At 41.0% G+C, this 23,085-nt stretch overlaps 1 protein-coding gene across 2 annotated transcripts in view; it reads left to right on the forward strand.

Moving 5' to 3' along the window:
- Window positions 1–1,844: 1,844 nt before the first annotated feature.
- ARHGAP20 (Rho GTPase activating protein 20) overlaps window positions 1,845–23,085 on the forward strand; it is a 169,925-nt gene continuing 148,684 nt past the window's right edge. For both annotated transcript variants that reach the window (XM_027847329.1, XM_027847330.1), the window contains exons 1-2: window positions 1,845–2,119; window positions 18,937–19,019. In XM_027847329.1, the coding sequence (XP_027703130.1) occupies window positions 2,015–2,119; window positions 18,937–19,019 (188 nt within the window). In that variant the 5' untranslated portion in view covers window positions 1,845–2,014. The remainder of the gene's footprint in view (window positions 2,120–18,936; window positions 19,020–23,085) is intronic.

Genomic DNA, 23,085 nt, shown 5'->3' on the forward strand with positions numbered 1-23,085 from the left:
AGTCCAGGTCTTCTGGGAGCTTACATTCTATTGGAGGAAACAAAATACTTCATGGAAAGAGCTTGAGATTCCCTTGGTATGGAGGTCACATAGTTCCAGAGGCTGGACTTGAACTCAGGTCATATTAACTGTGAGATCAACTCTCTACTTACTGTATCAGATTATCTTGATGCTTGCTAGCTCTGTGACTCTAGACAAGTCATTTCACCCTGTTTGCCCCAGTTTCTTCATCTGTAAAATGAGCTGCAGAAGGAAATAGCAAGCTATTCCAGGATCTTGGGGTCCTGAAGAGTTGGAAACGACTGAACAACAACAATCACTGAGTAGTCCTGGGGCTCTAAACAAAAAGAAAAATGACTGCAAAAATAGTTTGTAAATCTAGATTGAAAGATAATAGTTCTAGATGGGCAAGCCTCTGTGAATCGGACTGGGAACTAGCTGTAAAGCAGGGACAGAGAAGCAGAGAAAACTCCTGAAGCCTGAATAATGCATAGGTTTGTGAAGATCACGTAAGCCTACTTTAAACAATGTAGTGTGGACCAGGCTTAAAATGGGTGGGAACATTTTCTCCTCATTATTTCCATAATAAACAGTTTGAGGTGCGGTGTTTTTGTGTGTTTTCTTTTGTACACCAATTCACAGTTGGAATAGGGCCAGCATAGACCTATTCTTATGAAACCTGGCCTGGTAACTTTATTAGCCTAAGGCTGCAGGAACCTGGGTTTCTTTCTTTCTTTCAACCTGAAAGACAGCCAGCCAACAACCTGTTACCGTCATATGCCCTTCCTCACCACTGGCAAGCAGTGATTCTGCGGTTCTGTCTCAAAGAATGCCACCTTCCAAATTACTAGATCTACTCAGCCAGCTCTTACAGAAAGCAGTGACTCAAACTGCAACGGGTCTCCGCCCTAATTCCGAGATCCCCTCCTCTCTTTTCTACTCCTTCCCTTCCCTCCGGTTCTGTTGTGACCTTGAAAAAATATGCCAGAATTTAGGTTGGCAGGAAGTTGTGATTTCAGACCTGGTATCTGATAAAGGCTTCCACATATTGTAGCTTTCTCAATAGCTAAACCACATTTCAAAGAGCCATCTCTGTCAGAATTTTCCTAAATGTCCTTGGCGTTTTGGATGCCCACGTGTTGGTACCCTCCAGTAAGCACTCCTTTAGTTAAATTGTGCAGAGGCGCGGATGGATGTGTACAAATGCCAGTAAGATTTGCCAGGGCAAGTAACATTTCTGATTGCACAAGAAATTGGATGATCCCATAGCCTTCCCAAATTTGTTCAATGATAGGCAGTTTGCAAAGTCAAATGCTAGGGGAAGGGAGGGAACTCTAAAAATGTCTTGCCTTTGCATAGAAGCAGAACTAGCTGGGAATTCAATTCTAGCAGAATTCCACCCAGCTCCATCGAGTGGGTGTACTGGGTGGTTTCTTTTTTCGTAAGGAAGCTTTTCAGGAGGGGCGCTGGTCCATTCGGGGAAGAGGGGGTGGCTGCGGGAGAGACTTCCCTGGCACCAGAAGCCCCTGCTTGAGTCACAAAGCCTCCGATCCTTGGAAAATGGACGAGATCAGTTAGGTGCTTAATAGAAAGGTCCGAGGCTTGCGCCCGGAGACTAGATGCCAGGCAAGCGCGTGCGGGGCCGCGCGCTCCCAAACCTCAGAAGCTGGAGGCTCGGGGGCAGGAAGGGGCCAGGCGGGGGTGGGGTGGGAGGGTTCTGGGGAGGGGGCGGGCCCAGGGGCGGGACTCGCCGCGGCGGCGCTGGTCCGCTCCTGCAGCGTTTTAATCCCCTCAAGCAAGCCGCGGAACAGAGTGCAGTTTTCTTTACATGGCCCCGACGGGAGGAACGCAAGCTGGGGTGGCTGCCCCCCGGCGTGTGCTCTCACTGAGCCTCGAGTCCTAGGTGTGGGCTCCTCTCCAACCTTATCTCCCGTTTCCCTCCGACCGCTTTTCCCGAGAAGATATGACCGAGTAGCTCCCCGCGCAAGGGCGGCATTTGCTTGGGATTTTCTTCATGGAAGCGATGTCCCCCCAGCAGGAGACTCTGGGGGGGCAGCCAGGGCGCTCCTCTTCTCTGACTGGGGAGTCCAGGATCGTGGGTGACACGGAGAGCAAAAAGGTGAGGACCTTGACCCATAGCCTCCTTCTGCCCTGTGCACCTTCTCCGAGCCCGGAACGAAAAGCGCCCGGGACTTTTTATCGATAAGGATGAAGACCCCAGGCTTCCGACATGAGGAGACATCTGTCTCCTGTTCTCTGTCTCTAGCTGCTCCTTGGTCCAAGCCCATTTTCTTTTTATCGTGGTATCACCTCCTTTCCCCCTTGCATCCTTTAGCAAAGATCCCCACTCTTTACCCCCCCCCCCATATTCCAGGTCCCTTTTCTCATTTTAGCCCACAGCTCCTCTTGCGATCCCCACCTCCCTCCTCCATCCGCTGTTCGGATCAGAGTTCCAGCTCCGATCCCTATATTCAGGGGTATAAGCTCCTGAGATTGGAGTGCGGGGAGGTGTCATTTTTCTCAAGGACCCCCCTCTCCCATTTGCCTGTGAGACTCCATACTCCCTGGGGGTCATCCTTCCAAGAGCACGACTCTTTAATTGTGGTCGGCTCGGAGGTTAGCCTGTCTACTAATCTGCTTCTTCGCAGCTCCCCGCCCTCCTCTCCGGCTAAACAATGCGTTTCTACCCAAAACTGCTGCTTGAGCTAAAGAGACTTGGCTTTGGTATTTGATCCCGTCTCCATTTCTTCACCTCTGCAATATGTTGTTATTAGCTTCCACCACCTCCCTCCGTCCCCTATACCCCGGGTTCGGTGCAGTACTGAGCTATGTGGTGTCTCAACTGGGAAGTGGGGTCGGTGGGCTGGGTATATTGCTTTGAGTAACCCTGTGGCCGCACCAACCGAGGTTTGGTGGAGGAGTCAAAGTTGTTTTTTGGTGTTCAGTTGAGTGTTTTAGATGACCGGAGGGCAGAATTGGAGCCAGACCTCTTAATTGAAGGTGGCTTCCACTGCCCTTCACCTTAACCTCTCCAGTCTCCAGCCCCTAGCCCCTCTGCCGAGAAGGTTTTAGTTTGGTGGAGATGCTTCCTCCTGCTGGTCTGGTCTGGGGAGAGAGGCGCGTGAGTGCCAGGGCCGGGGGGCAACGTGAGTGTCAATGCTGATGCCGGAGAACGGGAGGAGAAGCGTTGAACAAATTGTAGCTTTTCATTTCGATAAACACAGTTACGGTGCAGCCGAATCAGTTCTGATCTGTCATATTCACTTGGAACCGTTCCCAAAGCAAGTGCATTTTAGCCCGACTTGCTTAGCTAGACTTTCTAGGAGACTGATTATTGAGTTCTTAGCAGCTCCTGCTTTTCAAACGTACAGAACCATCCCGTTGCTTGGACATTCTACTTTTAAACGTAGAGGTACCAATCCAGCTTCCCTGGGTACCAGTCGAGGTAATGATAATTTTAATAACCATAACTTGCAGTGATAGTTAATAATATTCACATTGACATAGCGTTTTAAGTGCTAGATGTGAGAAGCCATCTCCATCCTTGAAGAATTGTATGAATACCACTAGCTCCTAAGGGAATTATGCAGACAACCCTGCCGGTCCAAATCTTGCTGCCCTTCATAAATCTTCCCGACCAGGTTCGCATAGGTTGGCAGGAGAGCTCCTTAGTAAAAGGGTGAATTACTTTGCTTTCTTGACTGGTTGCAGAGGTGATCTGTGACCCCTTCTCTAACCATTGGAATAAGAGGACTGTGATGCAAAGGCACTTGCTAAGCCCCTTAAGGACTGGCTGTCTGGATTCCGGGAGACTATAAGGCTGGGACTGTGTGACTGCAGTCAAAGACTTTGGCTCAAAGTCAAAGAGCATTTCATGAAGATGAGGATGTATCTCCTGTAATGCTGGTTCGTCCCTGGCGGTGAGGGCTTCTGTGTGCTTTTTGTTTGGGGGCAGGGGGAGGGGAGGTGCTAATATGTGATTTGAATGTCTTGGTCTTCCCAAAAGGAAAGCCCCCAGCTTTAGTGTAGTGTCAAGAACACAGAAATTGGTGGCCGAGGACCTGAGTCGAGTTTCCTAGGTCTATTATCCAACTTCCTGACCTTGGGCTAATTATTTCATCCTTCTAGACCTAAGTTTCCTCATCTTTGAAATGAGGGGGTGGGACTTCAAGGTCCAGGACTACTGCCAATGTCCATTCCAGCTCTAAATCCTACTATTATATGAAATAATAAACAACAGACTTTCATCAAGTGGGTCTTGGGAATAACTTTGCCAAATGTAGAGTTGGCTAGTCATTTGTTAATTGGGTGTCTCAGTTCAGGAAATAAGATAATAAGAAATTCTGGCGGCAGCATAGTACTGTGTAGTCAGCATTGTCTGGATTGAGAGGACCAGGATTCAGATACCACTTCTAATGCTTATTACCTGTGTGACCTTGGGAAAGTCACACCTGGTTAACTTCCCTGGCTTCCTCATCTATAAAATGAGGCAGATGAACAAGATGAGCTCTCAAGTTCCTTCCAGCTCCATCTCCACCATCCTGTATTTGATTGTTTTTCCTTCTGCCATAATGGATTACTGAGTGTTGAGTGTGCATGGAACAGACCTTTAAAGACCATCTTTATAATTTGTCAAATGAAGGAAAGTCCCCCTTTACCTTCTTCCATATTCTTGCCTTTTTCCTTAAGGCAGTGTTGACCCTGCTTCCTTTACAAACCTTTAATGCGCTGCTATGTACCAGAACTCTTACTTGCTTTTCACTCACACCTCTCTCTTTTTTTTTCTAATCTTGGTTTAAAAGGAAGTAATTTTGAATGACCAGACCATTTCTGATCATAACACACTTGCTTGTGCTAAATTTGTTTGTAAAAGAGAACTGTTTTAATTCAAGTTGGTTGTGTCTGAATAGTTCTAGACTCTTTGATGAATAATGGTAAGAATGATCATTTGGATATTTCTGAATGTTGAAATCTTAGCTATTGAGGGCTGGAAAAGGGATGGTAAAGACAGGTATCATAGAATAATACTGAACTGGGATTTGGAAGTCTGAGTCCGTTGCTTGCCACTGGCTAGATGTATTACCTTAGGTAGGTCACTAACCTTTGGACTTGAGTTTCTTCATCTCTAAAATGAAGGTTTTGAATTAGATTATTTCTGAAGTTATGTATTTCAGAGTCTAAATCAAATCATCTAGCACAATCTTCAGAACCTCAGCATGGTCAGTAGATGTGACGTTGGGAGCCGTTGAGAATAGTGACACGGGTAGATCTCATATGAAAAGTCCACAGTGTTTTTAGGCAATGACTGTTATTGGAATAGTACAGTGCCTGTCGCAAGGACAATAGTAGAACCAGAATTTGAACCCAGTTACTCTGACAACAACCTTAGCTCTTCTTTTTGGGGCCATAGAGCCTCTCTCAGTTCTAATATGTTTGTTTACAAAAGAAAAGGTCATCTCAATATATTTTAGTTATACCTTATATGATGGTAACAATAGCTAGCATTTATATAGGATGTTAAGGTTTGAAAATCACTTGACATATATACTTCACATGTATTACACATGTGTAATACATCATTTTAGGGCAACTAGATGGTTTAGTGGGTAGAATGCTGGGCAGGAAGACCTGAGTTCAAATCCAGTCCCAGGCACTTGCTAGTTGTGTGACCCTGGGCATGTCACTTAACCTTTGTTTGCCTTAATCCACTGTAGAAAGAAATGGCAAACCACTCCAGTGTCTTTTCCAAGAAAACACCATGTCCACAGGGTCATGAAGAGTTGGACACAACCGAACGACGACAATACATCTTATTGCATATTATTTAATTTGATCTTCTCAACAACCCTGTGAATTAGATGTTATTATTATCCCCATCTTACAGATGAGAAAACTGAACTTTTCCCAGGGTTACAAAGCTAGTGTTTGAGTAAGGTTTTGAACTCTGGCCTAACTGACTGCAAGTCCAACATTCTATCCATTGTACTACCTAGCCGTTTATGTCACACCCAGTGACTTGCAAGGAAACATGAGATTTGGAGTCAGTCAGAAGATTTGGGTTTGAATCCCAACTCCGTCACTAGCTTTGTGCCCTTGGGCTGATGACTTAGTCTATCTGGGCTTCATGGACCTAATCTTGAAAACAACATAAGAATACCTGCAAGTATCTGCCTTCCTTGTAGGTTTGTTGTGAGGAAAATGCTTTGTAAGCCTTAGTTGTTGAGAGTACCTAGGGAAGTTCCCAAGTCTGGACTCTTCAGTTATGCTCTGAGATTACATGGAGAAGCCAATTGAAACCAATTCCTTCTGAGAAGGCTTTGTGTTCAACACTAAAACAATCTGAATCCTGACCTGTTAGTGTTGATTGAAAGCTACTCATTTTTCTTTTCTTTTCTTTTTTTTTCCAAAGGAGATGGGGGAACACAGCCAAGCCAAAATGATGCTAAAATAGCTCTAACATTTTGAAAACTGAATAAATCTACTAGCAGCAAAAGGAGTCTAAATGTAGCAGCTGCAATTGCACCCTTTATTTCTGATTTTTCTGCCCACGCTTTCCAAATCAAAATATGTCTGGAGGCATGTACTGCTGGAACTCCCCTAGATCTAGGTTTGACCTTGTGAGCCTCTTTTTGCATGGCATGGACAATCTAGGAAGGTTAGAGGAGAATGTGTTATTCACTCATGACTCTGAGAAAGGCTATGCTTATGGCTTTGATGGAACTATATCAAAGAATGTAAATAAACCACTTAGGCTGCTGTCTCCTTGCATGACTATAGGCAAATTACTTGCTTCCTCAACTGTAAAATGGAGATAATTATAGCATGTACCTCCCTGGCTGTTGTGAGGACAAATGAGATAATATAAGCATCTAGCACATAGTAGGTAATTTTAAGGACATCTTATATTTATCTTGCCTAGACTGCATGAGTGAACACACTACCTTGACCATTCTTTACCCTGAAGGCAGTGAGCACTGTTCTCTAGAAGGCTCTCCCAGGGATAATGGAAGAAGAATTAAACAAGTTGTAGTTTTTTATTTGAACAGTTGGGTTGCAGCCAGATCTGTTATTCTATTAGAAGGGCAGCTTAACCATCTCCACAGAGTAAGTTTGACTAGCTTAAAACTGCACCAAGACTTTTGGGACACCCTATGAAGATGTACGTGTATGTATATGTACAGGAGACTGGCTCTATGTATTTCTATATATTCTTATCTTGTGTTTGTATAATCTGGACAGCAAATAGATGTCCATCAATTGATAACATTTAATGAGTACTTTGTTGTATTTGAATTTTTTCTTGTGTGTGTGGGGAGGATTTGTGTTACAAAAGAAAGGGAAATATATTTTTGCAGGAATTGAAAACAGTTGCACATGAAAATATATCAAGTCAACTGTAGTATAATTGAAAGAACTGGATTTGGAAGGAGACTTGATTTCCAAACTGATCTGTCACTAATTACTTCTGTGAATTTGAGCAAAGTACTTCCCTTCTTTGGGGCTCAATTTCCTTATAAAATAAGAGGATTGAGTTGACTAGGAAACCTCTGTGCTAACATTTCATGACTCTGCCTTTAAAAATATATGCAAATGAATGAAAATTAATTTTTTGTAAACAGAGAAGATGAAGGCTGAAGGGGAGACAAGTTGTGAGGTAATCAGGATGTAAAATTGTTATGGGAGGGGGAGAGAATAGGCATTTATATAACATTTCCTATGTTCCAGGCACTGTGCAAAACACTTTTTACAAATATTATATGATTTGATCCTCACAACAGCAAAGGTTCAATGACTTGCCCAGGGTCACACAAAACTAGAGTAAGTGTTTTGAACTCAGGTCTTCCTAACTCCAGGGCCAGTATTCTATTGCCACCTAAGGAAATACTCCTGCCTATAAATAGTAAGAGATTCTAAGGCAGAACTTGCTTATTAAGGTAATTGTAAATCATAGGGGCATGGATCCTAAGGCCATCTAGATCAATTCCTTTATTTTACAGATGAGGAAACTGAATTTTAGAGAATTAAGCAAGTGGTCCTGCTCACTAGTCATACAGAGAATACATGTCACAGTTGGGATTCCCACTTATGCTCTCACAGGTCTTCTGATTATTTGTTTCTGAGCTCTTGAATACAATCTGATGTTATTGCCATAAATACTGATTCTTTATTAATTCATTTTACACTGAGCAGCATGGGTATGCTGGCCTCTGAAACAGGAAGATTGGATGAAAGTCCCACCTGACATGCATTAGCTGGGTGACCCTGGGCAAGTCATTTAACTCTAATTGCTCTGGGTAATTCTCTAAAACTGCTATAAATTGCAGACAACATGCTAACCTTTTTTGGTAGAAGGAAATTCTTTGACCAGAAGTTCCCAATTCCATTAAAATGACAGGTTGGGGGCCTTATCCCTCACAGTAATGCAGGCTGCCCCCCCAGTACCTGGAATTTACTCTCTCCTTATCTTTACCTTTTGGAATTACAGGCTTATATATTTAGAGCTGGAAGGGATCTTAAGAGATGATAAGGCCCTCATTTGACAGATGAAGAAACTGAGGCCTAGAGAGGCAAAATGACTTGCTCAAGAGAGTCAACAAAATTAAAGTAAAACTCAGGTCCTATGACTCCAAACCCAGGGTTCTTTTCACTACTATACCATATTGCCTATCCTTTCTCATCCTTTAAGGTGTCACCTTCCCTGAGTTCATCAAGTGAAAATATTCTTTCCTTTCCAGATTTTTCTAGAGTACTTTGCCTGAGTCTTTCCTTTGACCTCATGATACCCCAACTCTTATTATCTCTGCATGCCTCATACATCCCTCAACTAGATTGGAAGGTTCTTGATAGAAAGGATGCTATTACTTTTCATTGTTGTCTCCCTAGCAACTAGAACCCTTTTTGTTCCTGATGTGTTTCAAGTACCTTTCCATCGAATTAGTATATTAGTAGCAAATACCATTGAGAAGGCCCGGTGATCCAAGTCAGCCAGGAGAGACCTGAGTTCAAATCCCAGCTGTGAGTTCATTAGTTCTAGTACTTATTTTACTAGGTTCCTGTGAGGATATAACCAAGTAATATATGGAAAATTAGCTTGTCACCTCTAAAGTCTTTTATAAATGCCAACTGGTATTTTTGGTCTGCTTTTTGTGATTGATTTTTACCTACCTGAGTATCTGTCTGTCTGTCTCACACGTTTTAATAAAGCAATTCCATTTGGGGTGGCCGACTAGCCTGGTTTCCTTATTCATAACGCCATCTTGTTTGCTGCCAGGATGGTTGTACACATTCTCCAAATTTATCACAGTAGGCTTGAAATGCACAAACTCATGGGACTGTGTTTGACCATTATGTGTGTGGACACATGGAATCACACGTTTCTGAGAAGTTTGCTGTGGTGCACGCACGTGGGAAATAGCTGTACATTTTTTCTGCTCTTGTAGGATCTTTTTTATTGACTCTAGGAAGGAGCTCTTGTTGCCAGAATTGTTATGGCTTTTAATAAGAGCACAATGGTGATTTATTTATTAGCTCAAGGAAGAGGAAATAATTTATTGTTCTCAAAAGGTTGTGGGTGGTGGAACAGAGAAATTTGTGGGTTTTTTCCATGGTGACAGTTAAAGGAAATGTCTGTTATACATTTGTGCAGTTAGACAAAGTGTGGTATAGCAGGAGAGCGCTGATTCTCTAAGCCCAGGAACCAGGCAGAGAATCTCACCTTGCTGCCTGTGTGTCCTTGGCCATCTCAACCTTTCTGGGCCTCAATATCTGTGTCTTCAGAATGGTAGTAGTAATATCTGTGCTACTGCTTAAGGGCTACAGTGGATAGAGCACTGAGTTTAGAATCAGGAAGATTCAACTTCATGAGTTCAAATCCAGGCTCTGACCCTTACTAGATGTGTGACCCGTGGCAAGTCACTTAACCCTATTTGCCTCAGTTCTTCATCTGTAAAATGAACTGGAGAAGGAAATGGCAAACCATTCCAGTTCCTTTGCCAAGAAAACCCCAAAATGACATGAAGAGTGGAACACGACTGAATAACAACAAGCTACTGCAATTTCTTACTGAGTTGTTAAGCGTTAAATGAAATTCCCTCTCTCCCTGGGGCAGAAGAGCTTAGTGGTATGAATATTGGATAGGAGGTTAAAGGGCTTATCTTCTGAGTCTGGCTCTCCTATTTACTAGCTGTGTGCTTAAGTCAAGTCATTTAATCACTCTGTGCCTCAGTTTCCCTATCTCTAAAATAGCAATGATAATACTGTTCATGCAGTTGTGAAGCATGGATGAGATAGTTTGTGTGTGTATGTGTGTATAATTTATTTTGGTAATTATAGAGCTCTCTATGACTGTAAGCAAATAATGACAAAGTAAAGTATAATAGAAGTTCCCCAAGTAAAATAGCAGTTGTGGGTCAAATACCAAAAATAGCATGTTGTAGTAAATGCATATTGCAGTGACTTTGGATAAATAATTCACTATGTTAGAGCAGCTTATGGTCCATATTGTTCAAACAGCTCCCTGTAGTTTGGTTTTAGTGAAAAGTTTCATCTAAATAGTAGCTGGCATTCATCTGGCACTTCAAAGTTCTCGAGGTGCTTTATGTATATCATTACCATATCCCCGGGAGTATTGTTATCCCTGTTTTACAGTTGAGGAAAGCGAGACTCAGGGAGGTGAAGTGTCTTGTCCATGGCCACAAAACCAGTGACTCAAATCCAGGTCTTCCTGAAAACTTTAAAGTTTAGGACTCTCTAGGTGAGCTTGGGGGAGGGGGAGGTGAGAGAGCTGATATTCAACCAAGGGAAAATGAGATAACTGAATATATCTGTCCAAGGAATGAAGTGAAATCTACTCCTGTATCACAGAATCTTAGAGTTGTGAGTTGCCTCACAATTTACCTATCAGCCTCTACCTGCCATTGTTATGGATTCCCCCACAGGTAGTCAAGCTGTTATTTGAAGACCTCCAGGAAGGAAAACACACTTCTTACCTACTGAGGCACACAATCCTACTTTTAGACAGCTTTGTGAGCCAGTTTTTCTTTTCCTGTATAAAATGTGTCACCCTCCAATTTCTACCCAGTGGGGTCAAGCCAGACAAATCACATCCCATTTCTAGCTTGGGTAGTGTTCTTAAGGGTCCCTTCCCCTTCAGTGGAAGACTAGGTGACTCAGGTTCTACGTCAGAGGGCATCGCATAGCACAAGAGCATAGATTGAGAGTTGAAAGGGACCGAGGAGACCAATAGTGCAACCCTGCCATTTTATGGAGACAAAGTGAAGCTCAGAAGGGGATTTCTTTGGTAAAGGAAATTCCTTTACCAAAAACTGGGGCTGCCACCTAGATTAATTTTGAGGGACAGTAGTAGCCTGAGGTGACCTGGAATTTAATTTTAAAGTATCATTATGGGTATTTTGTCAGAGGATCATTTTACGTCATTTGTCATAGGATCAGTTTGCATAAGGAAACTGAGTCCCAGAGAAGTTGAGTGAACTGCCCAAGGTCACAGCTTTTAAAAGCAGCGTTTGACTTAGGTATAATGCTGTGTAGGACTGTGAGGAAATACCATTGGATCAGACAGTGTTAGCTGAATGGGGTGTTTTGTTTGTTTTTTGTTTTTCTGCTGCTGCCGTTAATTTCCTGTAGTCCAGTTCCTTTACTTCTCTAGGAGTTAGTTTCCTTATCTGAAAAATGAGGCGATTGTACTACCTGACCTAAGGATCATTTCCAGCTGAAAGGCCAATGATTTCCTAAGAACCTTGGGAGAAACTTCAGTGTTTTCAGCCTGCTGGATTTGGCATCACAAGACTGGGTTATTCCAGTTCTCCCACTTAGTACCTTTGTGACCTTAAGCTAGTCGCTTGCCCTTTCTGGACTGCAGTTGGTCATTCGTGAAATGTCAAGGTTGCACTGGTTGGCCTCTGAGGTCTCTTTCAACCCTCAATCTACCATCTTGTGAAATTAGTCTCAGGGGTAAATTGTGTACACCTTTCCTCCCTATTCCATCCTTCCAATAGATGATGAAAGTGGGTCCTGAATTCAGAACCACTAGGAATCTTTTTCCTAATAATTTATTGCTTTCCTGACAAATGAAGCCTGGAGCAAACACCATATATGATGGCCACTGTGATAAAGCTTTTTGGACTGATTTAGAGTGGGAGAGGCTTCATTGTTTACTTTATGGTAGATTTGGCTGTGTAGTGTCAGAGTGTAGGGTGTGAAGGCTTTGCTTTTGTGGAATGTTCAGGGGGCCAAAAGGCTGGAATGTGACCTGACAGAAGGAGCAGAGGTTATAGCTCTATTCCTGCTACCAGCAATAGTCCTGGTTGGAGGAGAGAGCCCAATCCACTGATAATTTTTGTTTTAGTCTCCTCTCATCCTAGTACAGACAAAGAAAACAAGTGACCACCCAGCAGCAGAAACAGCCCTGTGTGCCAGTCAGTGGTGCTCTAATTTCATGATGGCAGAAATCTAACATGTGACCTAACTAAGGCAAGTGAACAAGTATTTTTATTAAGTGCTTACTGCTTTTCAAGCACTTTGCCAAATGCCCAGGGTACAAAAAAAAAAAAAGCAAAAGCCGGGTGCCTTCCCTAATGGAGCTAATGTTCTAAAGGGGAAAACAACATGCAAACAATTATGTGCAAACAATTTATATGTAGGGTAAATTGGGAGGTAAATCTCAGGAGGAAAGCACTAGCATGGATGGGGGCGCAGAAAGGCCTGTTGGAGAAGATGGAATTGGAACTGAGGCTTGAAAGAAGACAAGGAAGTCAACCTGTTTCCTGTCTGGATATGTGTGGTTCTCAAAAATGGAGCATGAGAGGGCAGCTAGGTGGTACAGTGGATAGAGCACCAGCCCTGAAATCAGGAGGACCTAAGTCAAATCCGGTCTCAGACACATAACACTTACTAGCTGTCTGACCCTGGGCAAGTCACTTAACCCCATTGCCTAACTCAAGGGGAAAAAAAAAGGAGAATGAGAGCAGGCTTCAACTTAAATCTTTTAGAAGTCTGCCTAAATTACCTGCTCTGTGGTCTAGACACACTTTCCTCTTCACCGTTCAGTGGTGCCACAACCCCCTTGTAATTCAGGAGAGTATCTGCCTTCTCTGTTTCTCCTCTACCCCTCCAGCTTCTCACCTTTTTGCTTACCAGGCATAGGCAATAGATATTAGGCTGTATTATATCCAAGTTCAGATATTATTGACTTATTTTATTCCAGTTAGAGCCCATTAAAAGTGTAACAGGTTATTGTTGTTCAGTTGTGTCCAACTCCTTGTTATCGTGGGACATCTTGTATATTATTATATGCTATTTTCACAACAACCCTCTAAGGTAGTTGCTGTTATTATCTCCATTTATCAGAGGAGCAAACTGAGATTCAGAGAAGTTGCCCATATTGTCTAGGGATGGTAAGAAGGACCTGAGACCAGATTCCAATCAAGATCTTTTTGACCCCAAGTCCAGCTTGCTCAATCCACTGTTTGCTTCAGTTTTTTTATCCGTCAAATGAGCTGGAGAAGGAAAAGCAAACCACTCCAGTATCTTTGCCAAGAAAACCTCAAATGGGTTCAGGAAGAGTGGGACATAACCGAAATGACTGAACAACAAGAATTGACCAGTTCTTTTTTTTCCACTTGTTGTTCAGTCATTTTCAATTGTGTCTGATTCTTCAAGACCCTATTTGGAGTTTTCTTGGCAAAGATGCTGGAGTGCTTTGATGTTTCCTTCTCCAGCTTATTTGACAGATGAAGAAACTAAGGCAAACAGGATTAAATGACTCACCCAGGGTCACACAGCTCATAAGGGTCTGAGGCCAGATATGAACTCAGGAAGTCTGATTGCAAGCCAGGCGCTCTGTCCACTGTACCACCTAGCTTCCCTAATAGGCTGTCTCTGAATATAATGAGTTCCTTCTTCACTGAAGTTCTTTAAGCAGAGAAGCTGAATAAATTATCTGATGGGGTTATCTCATGGAGAGGACTCTTGGTCATTAGAAGTGATGGCCTCCATGGCCCCTTCCAGTTCTTGGATTCTGTAGTTCCATGATTCGAATAAGAATAGAAACTCTTTGAGGGCAGGGATTGTCTCTTTTCTGTCCTTGTGTCCCTGGTACCTAAAGCGTTGAATACTGTACTCACAGTAGGTGCAAGCACATTTAATGCTTGTTGACTTCAGCCTTGTTAATATGTGACAGGAAGTGTATGCATTTTCACAATTCAATGGAAGATTTATAATTGCTTACCTACAATCTTTTCCACTCACTTTCAAGGAAAGTCAGTTACGAAGCATAATCTTTATGAAGCCTTTTAAAGGGGAAGGTGAGAAGGGAGTACCTTCCCATGTTGGTCAGGAGAGCTTAACCGTATAGTCTAATTTAATACTTGTTTATGTAATGTATAGTAATAGTATGGGTTGGCACCCTTGACAGTACCTTACGCAGAAGGAAAAAAGGTGATGTTCCAAGATGATCTCCCCATTATCCCATGGAAAGAGGGCATTGGTATGGAGTCATACTCGGGGGGTATTTTAACCTCAGAAGGGAGCATACACTCTGTGCCCTGGTCTTCACTGTATACAGACATTTGCTTTACCTGGATTGGCTAACTAGCCCTGGGTAGAACATGATCATTAGTAAAAAGGAGCTACCCACTTCTAATCACTCACTAATCTGCCCAGTATCTGAAGTGTCAGTTTAGCCAGGAGTCAAAACCTTGTTGAGATAATTAAGCTAGAATCAAGGTGCAGGGTTTAAAAGAATCCTACTACCCTCTTACAAGTTCAGTGGCTTACTATTTATGGGTCTTTACAAACAGTCTATTAAAAATGGAAGAAAGCACAGTTTGTTTATTGTCCACTAAATTATATGTTCTAGACACAGATGGATGTGTGACTTTAAAAAATAACAGGGAGCATGGGGCTAGTGGATAGAGCAAGCTGGACTTGGGGTCAGAAAGTTCTTGGTTGGAATCTAGCCTCAGGTTCTTCTTACTATCCCTGGACAATATGGGCAATTTCTCTGAATCTCAGTTTGCTTCTCTGATAAATGGGGATAATAACAGCACCTACCTTAGAGGGTTGTTGTGAAAATAGTATATGGTAATATACAAGATGTCCCAAAAGTCTTAGGACGGTTTTAAGCTTTAAGTAAAAAGTTTTTTTTTAATATGAAAGCTAAAACTGCACTAAGACTTTTGGGACACTCTGTATTTGCTCACCTCAAAAACTCTATATAAATGTTAGTTATTATCAGCAATATCAGTAAGGTACTTTTTTCGAACCTGATTGAATAACAACAAAGAAAGAAGTGGATTTTTTTGTTTGTTAAAGGAAAATCCTCTTTGTAGTATGAAAATGTCTTTAGGTTGTGGGAGTCTGTCACAGTGGAATAGAAGCCCTAACAGTTCTTGCAGCTACCACTATCATTCTCTAATACTATTCTGAATATTTCTAATGTTTATTGATTTTTAGCAGGACATCATCCTAAAAAGGCTACGAAACCTGTTCTTCAATTCCTTTGGCTGGAAGCCCTCAGTGGCCATGTAGTCCAACTCTCTCATTTTACAACTGAGGAAACTGAGGCCCAGGGAGATTAAATTGACTCACCCAAAAACTCTGAGGTGTAATAATTGTCAGTGGTGAGATTCGATTGCGATGTTAAACGCTATGGAAACGAGAAAGAAAGCCAAGGATCAGCAAGTGTTCTGCCTTACCCTACCAGTTTATTTAGTAAACACGATGGTTAAGATCTAACTGTAGTCTTTTCCCTCTGTCAAGTGAAACACTGTGAACCAAGAGTTGCCAATAAAAGTATATCCTCAACCTGTCCTGACATGTTTTATTATGGTCAGTATTACATAAGTCAGCCTAGGAATCAATAATCTCCATCTATTTCCATGTATCATATTTCTAGTGGTTGTCACAAACAAGAAAATCCTGGCTTGTCATTGACTGTAGACAAGGAACAGACTGGATCAGTAATATTGTTCTGGAGATGATCTTAGTACCCCAACTTCCTATACTTTGTGCATCTTTTTGGAGATAATTAATATCATTTCTGTTTACCGAGAACTCCATGCTGTGCCAGATGTTATTTAGCCTTGGCCCCTGGAGGTACTTACAGATGGGAGGAATATTTTACATTTTGAATCTTGGGAATTGTCCAGATAAAATTCACTTATTTTAGTCTTTTTTTTTCAGTCAAAGACAAGGTTTATTAGAATATCCGTCATATTAGCCAGACTCTTAAAGAATCTGAGCATTTGGCTAGATTATAAGAATCTGAGCCCACTTCTCTTAGTCTTGTCTGACTCTCTGTGACCCTGTTTGGAGTTTTCTTGCAAAAGACACTGGAATGGTTTTCCATTTCCTTCTCCAGTTTATTTTACAGGTCAGGAAACTGAGGCAAACAGGGTTAAGTTACTTATACTAGGGTCACACAGCTATTAAGTGTCTGAGGCCAGATTTGAACTCAGAAAGATAAGTCTTTCTGACTCCTAGCCTAGCATTCTATTCACTATGCCACCTAGCCGCCCCCAATTAACTTTTTTATTATACTTATCAGGAGTCAGCCTAGTACAGTGGCTAGAGTCTTGGAGATGGGGTGACCTGGATTCAACACTCTCCAATGCCATGCTGCCTGAGTGACTGGGGCAAATCATTTAAGCCCATAGGACCCCAGGCAATTCTCTCAACACAGTAAATCAAAGAGCATTTGCTATAAAGGAAGTTTCCTCACTTTGTACCTCCCTATTACCATAGAAATCACAGGACTAAGGAAATAATATATTGTATCTGTATGATTATGTATTTATCACATATATATTAATTATGTATGTATTTGTCCCATGTAAACATTATATATTTATCCCATATCTTAAATTGTTTAACTATTTCAAGTATTTAAATATGTTAGTCATCTCACAAATTAGAGTGTAAGAGGAGGGCAAGGGCAGAATCAAGCATAAATACAATTGACCTTGGAGTGAATCCTGCTCAGAAATGTGGGCCTGTTGATAAATGGTTTGAGAGTATAGGTGGAAATCTGAAATCGGAACCATTAGGTGAGATAGGGCTCAAAGCATAATTAATAAATCTAGAATCCAGGTCAGAAGAAATGGGGATTTCCAACAAGTCATTTAACCTCTAGAAGCTTGAGTTTCCTCATCTATAAAATAGGAATAATACTTGTACTAACTACCTAACAGGGGTGTTATGAGGAAGGTACTTTGTTAAAGCATTACATAAATGTTAGTTGTTGCTGTAACTGACTGTAATACGAAGTGTGTGATGAGTGCCAAATCAATGGAATAGACCTACATAATACTAACTGTAAATTATACAGCTGCTCAGAGGAACAAGAAATTAGGAGGACTCAAGCTGGGTCCTGAAAAGTTGATATAGATAGGTTGAATGGAGAAGAGAGGGATGGGTGTGGGAACAAGTGAGGGAGGGGATACCATGAGCACAAGTGTGGAGGTTGGACTTTCTGACATAATTATTGTTCCTCTTTAAAAAAAAAAATATTTGGAGCAGCAGGGATCAGGAACACAGGTAACAGCCGTCAACCCAGACGCATCCAGAAATCAAACTATCAATGCATCAACAGGCATTTATTAAGCATCTACTATATGCTGGTTATCAACTGCAAGCAGGATCTTGGTACTGAGCTAAGCCATTGCCTTAGCCAAAGGACTGGGTTTTGTTTTTTCTTCATCTTTAGGGTAAGAGCTGATTCCCTAATTGTGGCTAGGATAGGGTCCTGCAAGTAGAAGTAAATGGGAGCACTTGGATAGAGTAAGGTATGAGGGAATGGAGGGAGAACTGGAGTATACATGATGCTCAGCTTCTACGGGCTGAGACAAAGGGTTAACCCAGTCTCAGAAATTTGCTTGCCGCTGGCTGCCGCTGGTCATTGTCCAACTTTTTACTTGGGATCTGACTTCTGGTACCCATACCCTTTACTTGGCTTCTTGATTCTTGTGACCCAGAGTTTTATTTTTATTTTTGAAAGAGGTTCAAAAATGTATTGTGAGAGTCTAGCCTTCACATTTTACTCATGGTTCTCAGCCCCTGTGATGTCTTTTTTTATCTTTTCCCGCTTTACTCTATCCACTCTACAGTAGTACCCAGCTCTGTTCTTTTGACTTCCTATAATACTTGACATCTTTTGCTTATGTCACTATTAGGCAATGTTCCCCATCCACCCTTAGCCCCAGCCCCACCTGTTTTGTGATTTTTATGGTTACTTTTTTGAAGTCTCAACTAGAGTATAAGTTATATGTGTGTATATATCTTCAGTTAAAAAGCATTTATTTTCTCCCATTACAAAATAAAAAACAAAAAAAAATCCAACATTCTTATAATAAACATATATAGTCAATTAAAACAAATTTCCACTTTGTCAATGTTTTAAAAAATTGTGTTTCATTTAGCACACTGAGTCTATCACCTGTCTGTCAGGAGGCAGGAAGTATACTTCCTCATTGGTCCTTGGGGGTCACACTTGGTTTTTAAATTGGACTGTAAGTTCTTAAAGGGCTTCCACTCTCTTGTAACCTCTAGTCTAGTTATGAGCACATTTGTTGTTCAGTTGTTTTTCACTTGTGTCCAGCTCTTTGTTACCCCATTTGGGGTTTTCTTGGCGAAGCTACTGGAGTAGTTTGCCATTTCCTTCTCTAGCTTATTTTACAGATGAGGAAATTGAGGCAAACAGGGTTAAGTGACTTGCCCAGGGTCAAACACCTCAGACTCGATTTGAACTCAGGAAGATGAGTCTTCCTAATTCCAGACCTGGTGCTCTACCCACTGAGCCACCTAGCTGCCCTATGAACATACAGTAGGGGTCACAAAAAATGTGCTTAACTGAATTGCAAAGGTACATTTACTTATTGGTTTACAGTCTGTGTGGTGCTAACTGTTTTTATTTCTCTCCAGAAAATGAAAACACTAGTAGAGAGGAGAAGGAGTGCTCCATCCCTCATCCTTGACAAAGCCCTGCAGAAACGGCCCAGTAGCAAGTGAGTCAAAACTATTTCTATGTGGTTCTAAGAGTTTTTGGAATTTTTATTTTTTATTTTTTAAAGAGGATCAAGAATTTGGATGAAAAATTTGGTTCTAATGGGATTCACAGTGATTTCTATACGGAACTAGGTTTTTCTGGACAACAGAATTTTCTGCCTCATAATGCTAAAAAATTTGCTTCTGTTTTGAGTTACGATAAAAGATATGCCTCCCTTATATGAGTCCTGAACACCAATATGTATCAAATGAGATAAAATGGTTATACTGAGGTAGCTAGGTGGTGCAGTGGATAGAGGACTGGACCTGGAACCAGGAAGACCTAGGTTCAGATCCAGCCTCAGACACTGACTATATGGCCCTCATCAAGTCATCTGACCCCTCTGTGTCTTAGTATCTTTTATTGTGAAATGATTGCATTGGTCTAGATTATACCTAAGGTCTCTTTTAGCTTAAGAATTCTATGATTTTGGAAGGATGAGTGAGTCAGGCATACAGTTTCAATTAAGCAGCTTACCTTGGTAGATGGGCGTCATCAGTAAGGTTAAAATACTCATTTTAGCCATGTGCCAGAGGACTACTAGAGTGTACTTAGGTTGTTTTTGGAATGGGAGATACTGATAATTGGACAAACTACCTTCCAGAATGTTAAATGTCAGAATGTTTTTGGCACAATTGGATAAATAGTGGGGAAAATCTAGACTGGTGAAACATGAACACTTCTTGTACTTTTGAAAAGTTGTATAAAAAACAAATTTTTGTAAATTGAATTGAGTTTTGAAAATAGTAGGACACTTCGGGATTTAGAGAACTCTATAAGGAATTCTTTTGAAAAGAGGCTATTCACCCCATAATTTATCCATCTTTTGAGTTCCAATCTTAACTTGCCAGGTTTGCTTAAAATGACTATTTTTCTACAATTAAAATTTTGAGGCAGCGTACCCAAGATTATAAATGGAGTTTTAAGTGCCAAGCAACACTGCCTGTCCTCGTGCAGACTTTGGCAGAACCTCCACTGCTTTGCTACTGTGATTGATTTTGTTGGTGTGGGCAGCTCCTCCAAGGTAGATTGCAACCCACTTGATCCCTATTCATCCCAGGCAGTTCTTGTCCAAGTCTTCCCATAAATCTTCCATAGAAGGGTCAACAGGAGGGTTAAAGAATCTTTTCTCATCTTATTTTTAATTGCAGTGTGCCGTGATTACGTGCTTACTATGTACAAGGCACTAGATCTCAGGGGAACCAGAGCACCATTTCAGCTAGTCATCTGATATCCCTTGTTCTCACTGACTAGCTGATCTCCTCTTCTTATTACATGTCCTTAGGAACGTCTTTTAGACCACTTTTTGTACATCTTGGCAGTGTGATTCAGCCTCCTTTGTTATACCTTGTGTCTTTCCCTTGCCCCCTAAGTTATTCATAATTTTGATTCTCTTGAGATCATCACCCATCATGACTGGGAGAATATTAGTGTTGAAAGTATGGATTTTGGGGACAGTTTTAGATCACTGAAAGCACTACACAAATTCTCAGCTACTATCCAGAGCAAATTCTTCTTTCTGTTCTGTTCTGGGACTAGCTTACTCGCCATAAACATTTATTGATAGACTGAGTGGACAGACTATTTGCCAGGCTTTGGGCTATTTCAACCACTGTGTTTTTTTTTTAAAATATTTTCTTTTTTCCCTAATTACATGTAAAGACAATTTTTAACATTCACTTTTTAAAATTTTGAGTTCTAAATTCTTTCCCTCCCTCTCTTTCTGCCCCTCCCTGAGATGGTAAGCAGTTTGATATAGGTTATACATGTACAATCATATAAAACATTTTCCATATTAGTCATGTTATGAAAGAAGACACAGACCAAAAGAAAAAAAAAATGAAACAAAAAAAAATTTTAAAGTGAAAAACAGTATGCTTTGATCTGTATTCAGACTCATCAGTTCTTTCTTTGGAAGTGGTTAGCATTTTTCATCGTGAGTCCTTTGATCATTGTATTGCTGAGAATAGCCAAGTCATTCACAGTTCTTCATCATAAAATACTGCTGTTGCTGTTTTTAAGTGTAAATGAGTAGACTAATTCCTTTGCTATTATCATGTACTTCACTTCACCAAGGAAGCTTGGTAGTGTTTCAGGGTTTGATGTACATTTGAATGAGAACTTTGGGTGAATGTTGTAATTAATAGAACATCCTCTTCTTTAAGAGTCTGTGTAAGTCTATTGCACGACCATGACAAACACCTTAGGTATATATCTACTATTTCTACCTTGCTTTATGTCAATCCTTGATGTCCCTTATTGAACAATTATGAACCTGGCTAGAGATTAGCATGGGGCAGCGAGATGGTACAGTGGATAGAGTGCCAGACCTGGAGTCAGGAAGACTCATCTTCCTGAGTTCAAATCTGGCCTTAGACACTTCCTAGCTGTGTGACCCTGGGCAAATCTCTTAACCCTATTTGCTTCAGTTTCCTCATCTGTAAAATGATTTGGAGAAGGAAATGGCAAATCTCTCCAGTATCTGCCTAGAAAACACCAAATGGGGTCACAAGGAGTTAGATGTAACTGAAAAATGTTTGAATAACCAAAAGAGATTAGTATAAGACCAAGCTAGTGAAATTATCTGGAGAGTAATTGTAAGTAAGGCAAATATCAAACAGATGTAAAATATAAAATGTCTACCAGTCTTTTTTGTAGGGATCCATTCTTCTCCATATCATAGTGGAACCACCACACTTGGGCACTAGTGCTATAGTGCCCAATTAAGTATGAAGAAGTCTTGGTGTCACCATATCTGCCACATAGTAGGCCTGTAATAAATGCTCATTTATTTGATTGATTGATGGAAGAAGAAGAAATTGGGAAGAACAGCTAGACCTGCCAAAACACATGGGATAGAGTCTCTTCTGCTAGTGACACAATTTTAAAGGCACTTAGGGAATGATTCTTAATTGCTCTCAGAGAAGATTCCAAATGAAGGGAAAGGATCACAGATAATGTTTTTACTCAAAAAGAAAAAGACATCCATGCCTACTTAGAGGGCTGCTTTTCTCATATTTATAAAATCTTTGAGAATGCTTTGTATGCTTTGAAGGTTTCCTTGATCACAGCATGAGAAGCTAACATTCTCTTGAATTTTTCTATAGCAGATCACATTTTTATGGTCGTATGAATAGCTAAGTTAGAGACAATGTAAGATCCCATTGTTTCTATTGTTTATTGATATGTAAAAAGCATTTGAGTAGGTAGATCAAGATATAGCCTTGAAAGAACACTCACACAGTTTGTTTCCTATGCATACATTAAAATTAGATGTGACTCTATGACAGATATAATTATAGAAATTACACTGCTCTACTTGTGCTAAAGTTAGCTCAATTATAAAGCTGCTAATAATCTATTTGTGGCTTTTTCAGTGTGTGTGGGTGTGTGTGTGTACACAGAGGCATACACATACATATACATACATTATACATGTACACACAAACCCACATATACATGCACAGATATACACAAAACTGGGCAACTTGGTGAAACAGTGGATAGAATGCTGAGCTTGGATCAAATCTGGCCTCATATTTACTAGCTCTGTGATCCTGAGCAAGTCACTTAACCTCTCTGCCTCGATTTCCTCATATGTAAAATGAGAATAATACTAGTACCGACATCCCAGGGTAGTTGTGAGAATCAAATGAGATGATAATTGTAATGCTTAGCACAGTGTCTGGCACATAGTAAGCGCAATATAAATGTTAGCTGCTATTACTGTTATTATTATTACTATATTGTGTGTATGTTAGTTTCCTGCAACCATTCAGCATGCTTTGATTGGTGAGTGGATGACTTAGGAGAATACAAACCAGTTCTGTGTCATCTTATGAACCACATAATGAGGAAGGTAATCCTGCTAACAAAATAATTTTTTGGATTATCTACTGAATTATCTGCAATAATGGCTTCCCATTATTCATGTCGGCAAACGAGAATTAATTGTATCTATGATGTTTAGGCACCATCTGGGCATTTAGGGTAAGAGTATCTGAAGGACTTGATTTAGATGATAG

This window comes from Vombatus ursinus, unplaced genomic scaffold (genome assembly GCF_900497805.2).
Source record: "Vombatus ursinus unplaced genomic scaffold, bare-nosed wombat genome assembly UNPS02015398.1, whole genome shotgun sequence".
Taxonomy (NCBI): Eukaryota; Metazoa; Chordata; class Mammalia; order Diprotodontia; family Vombatidae; genus Vombatus; species Vombatus ursinus.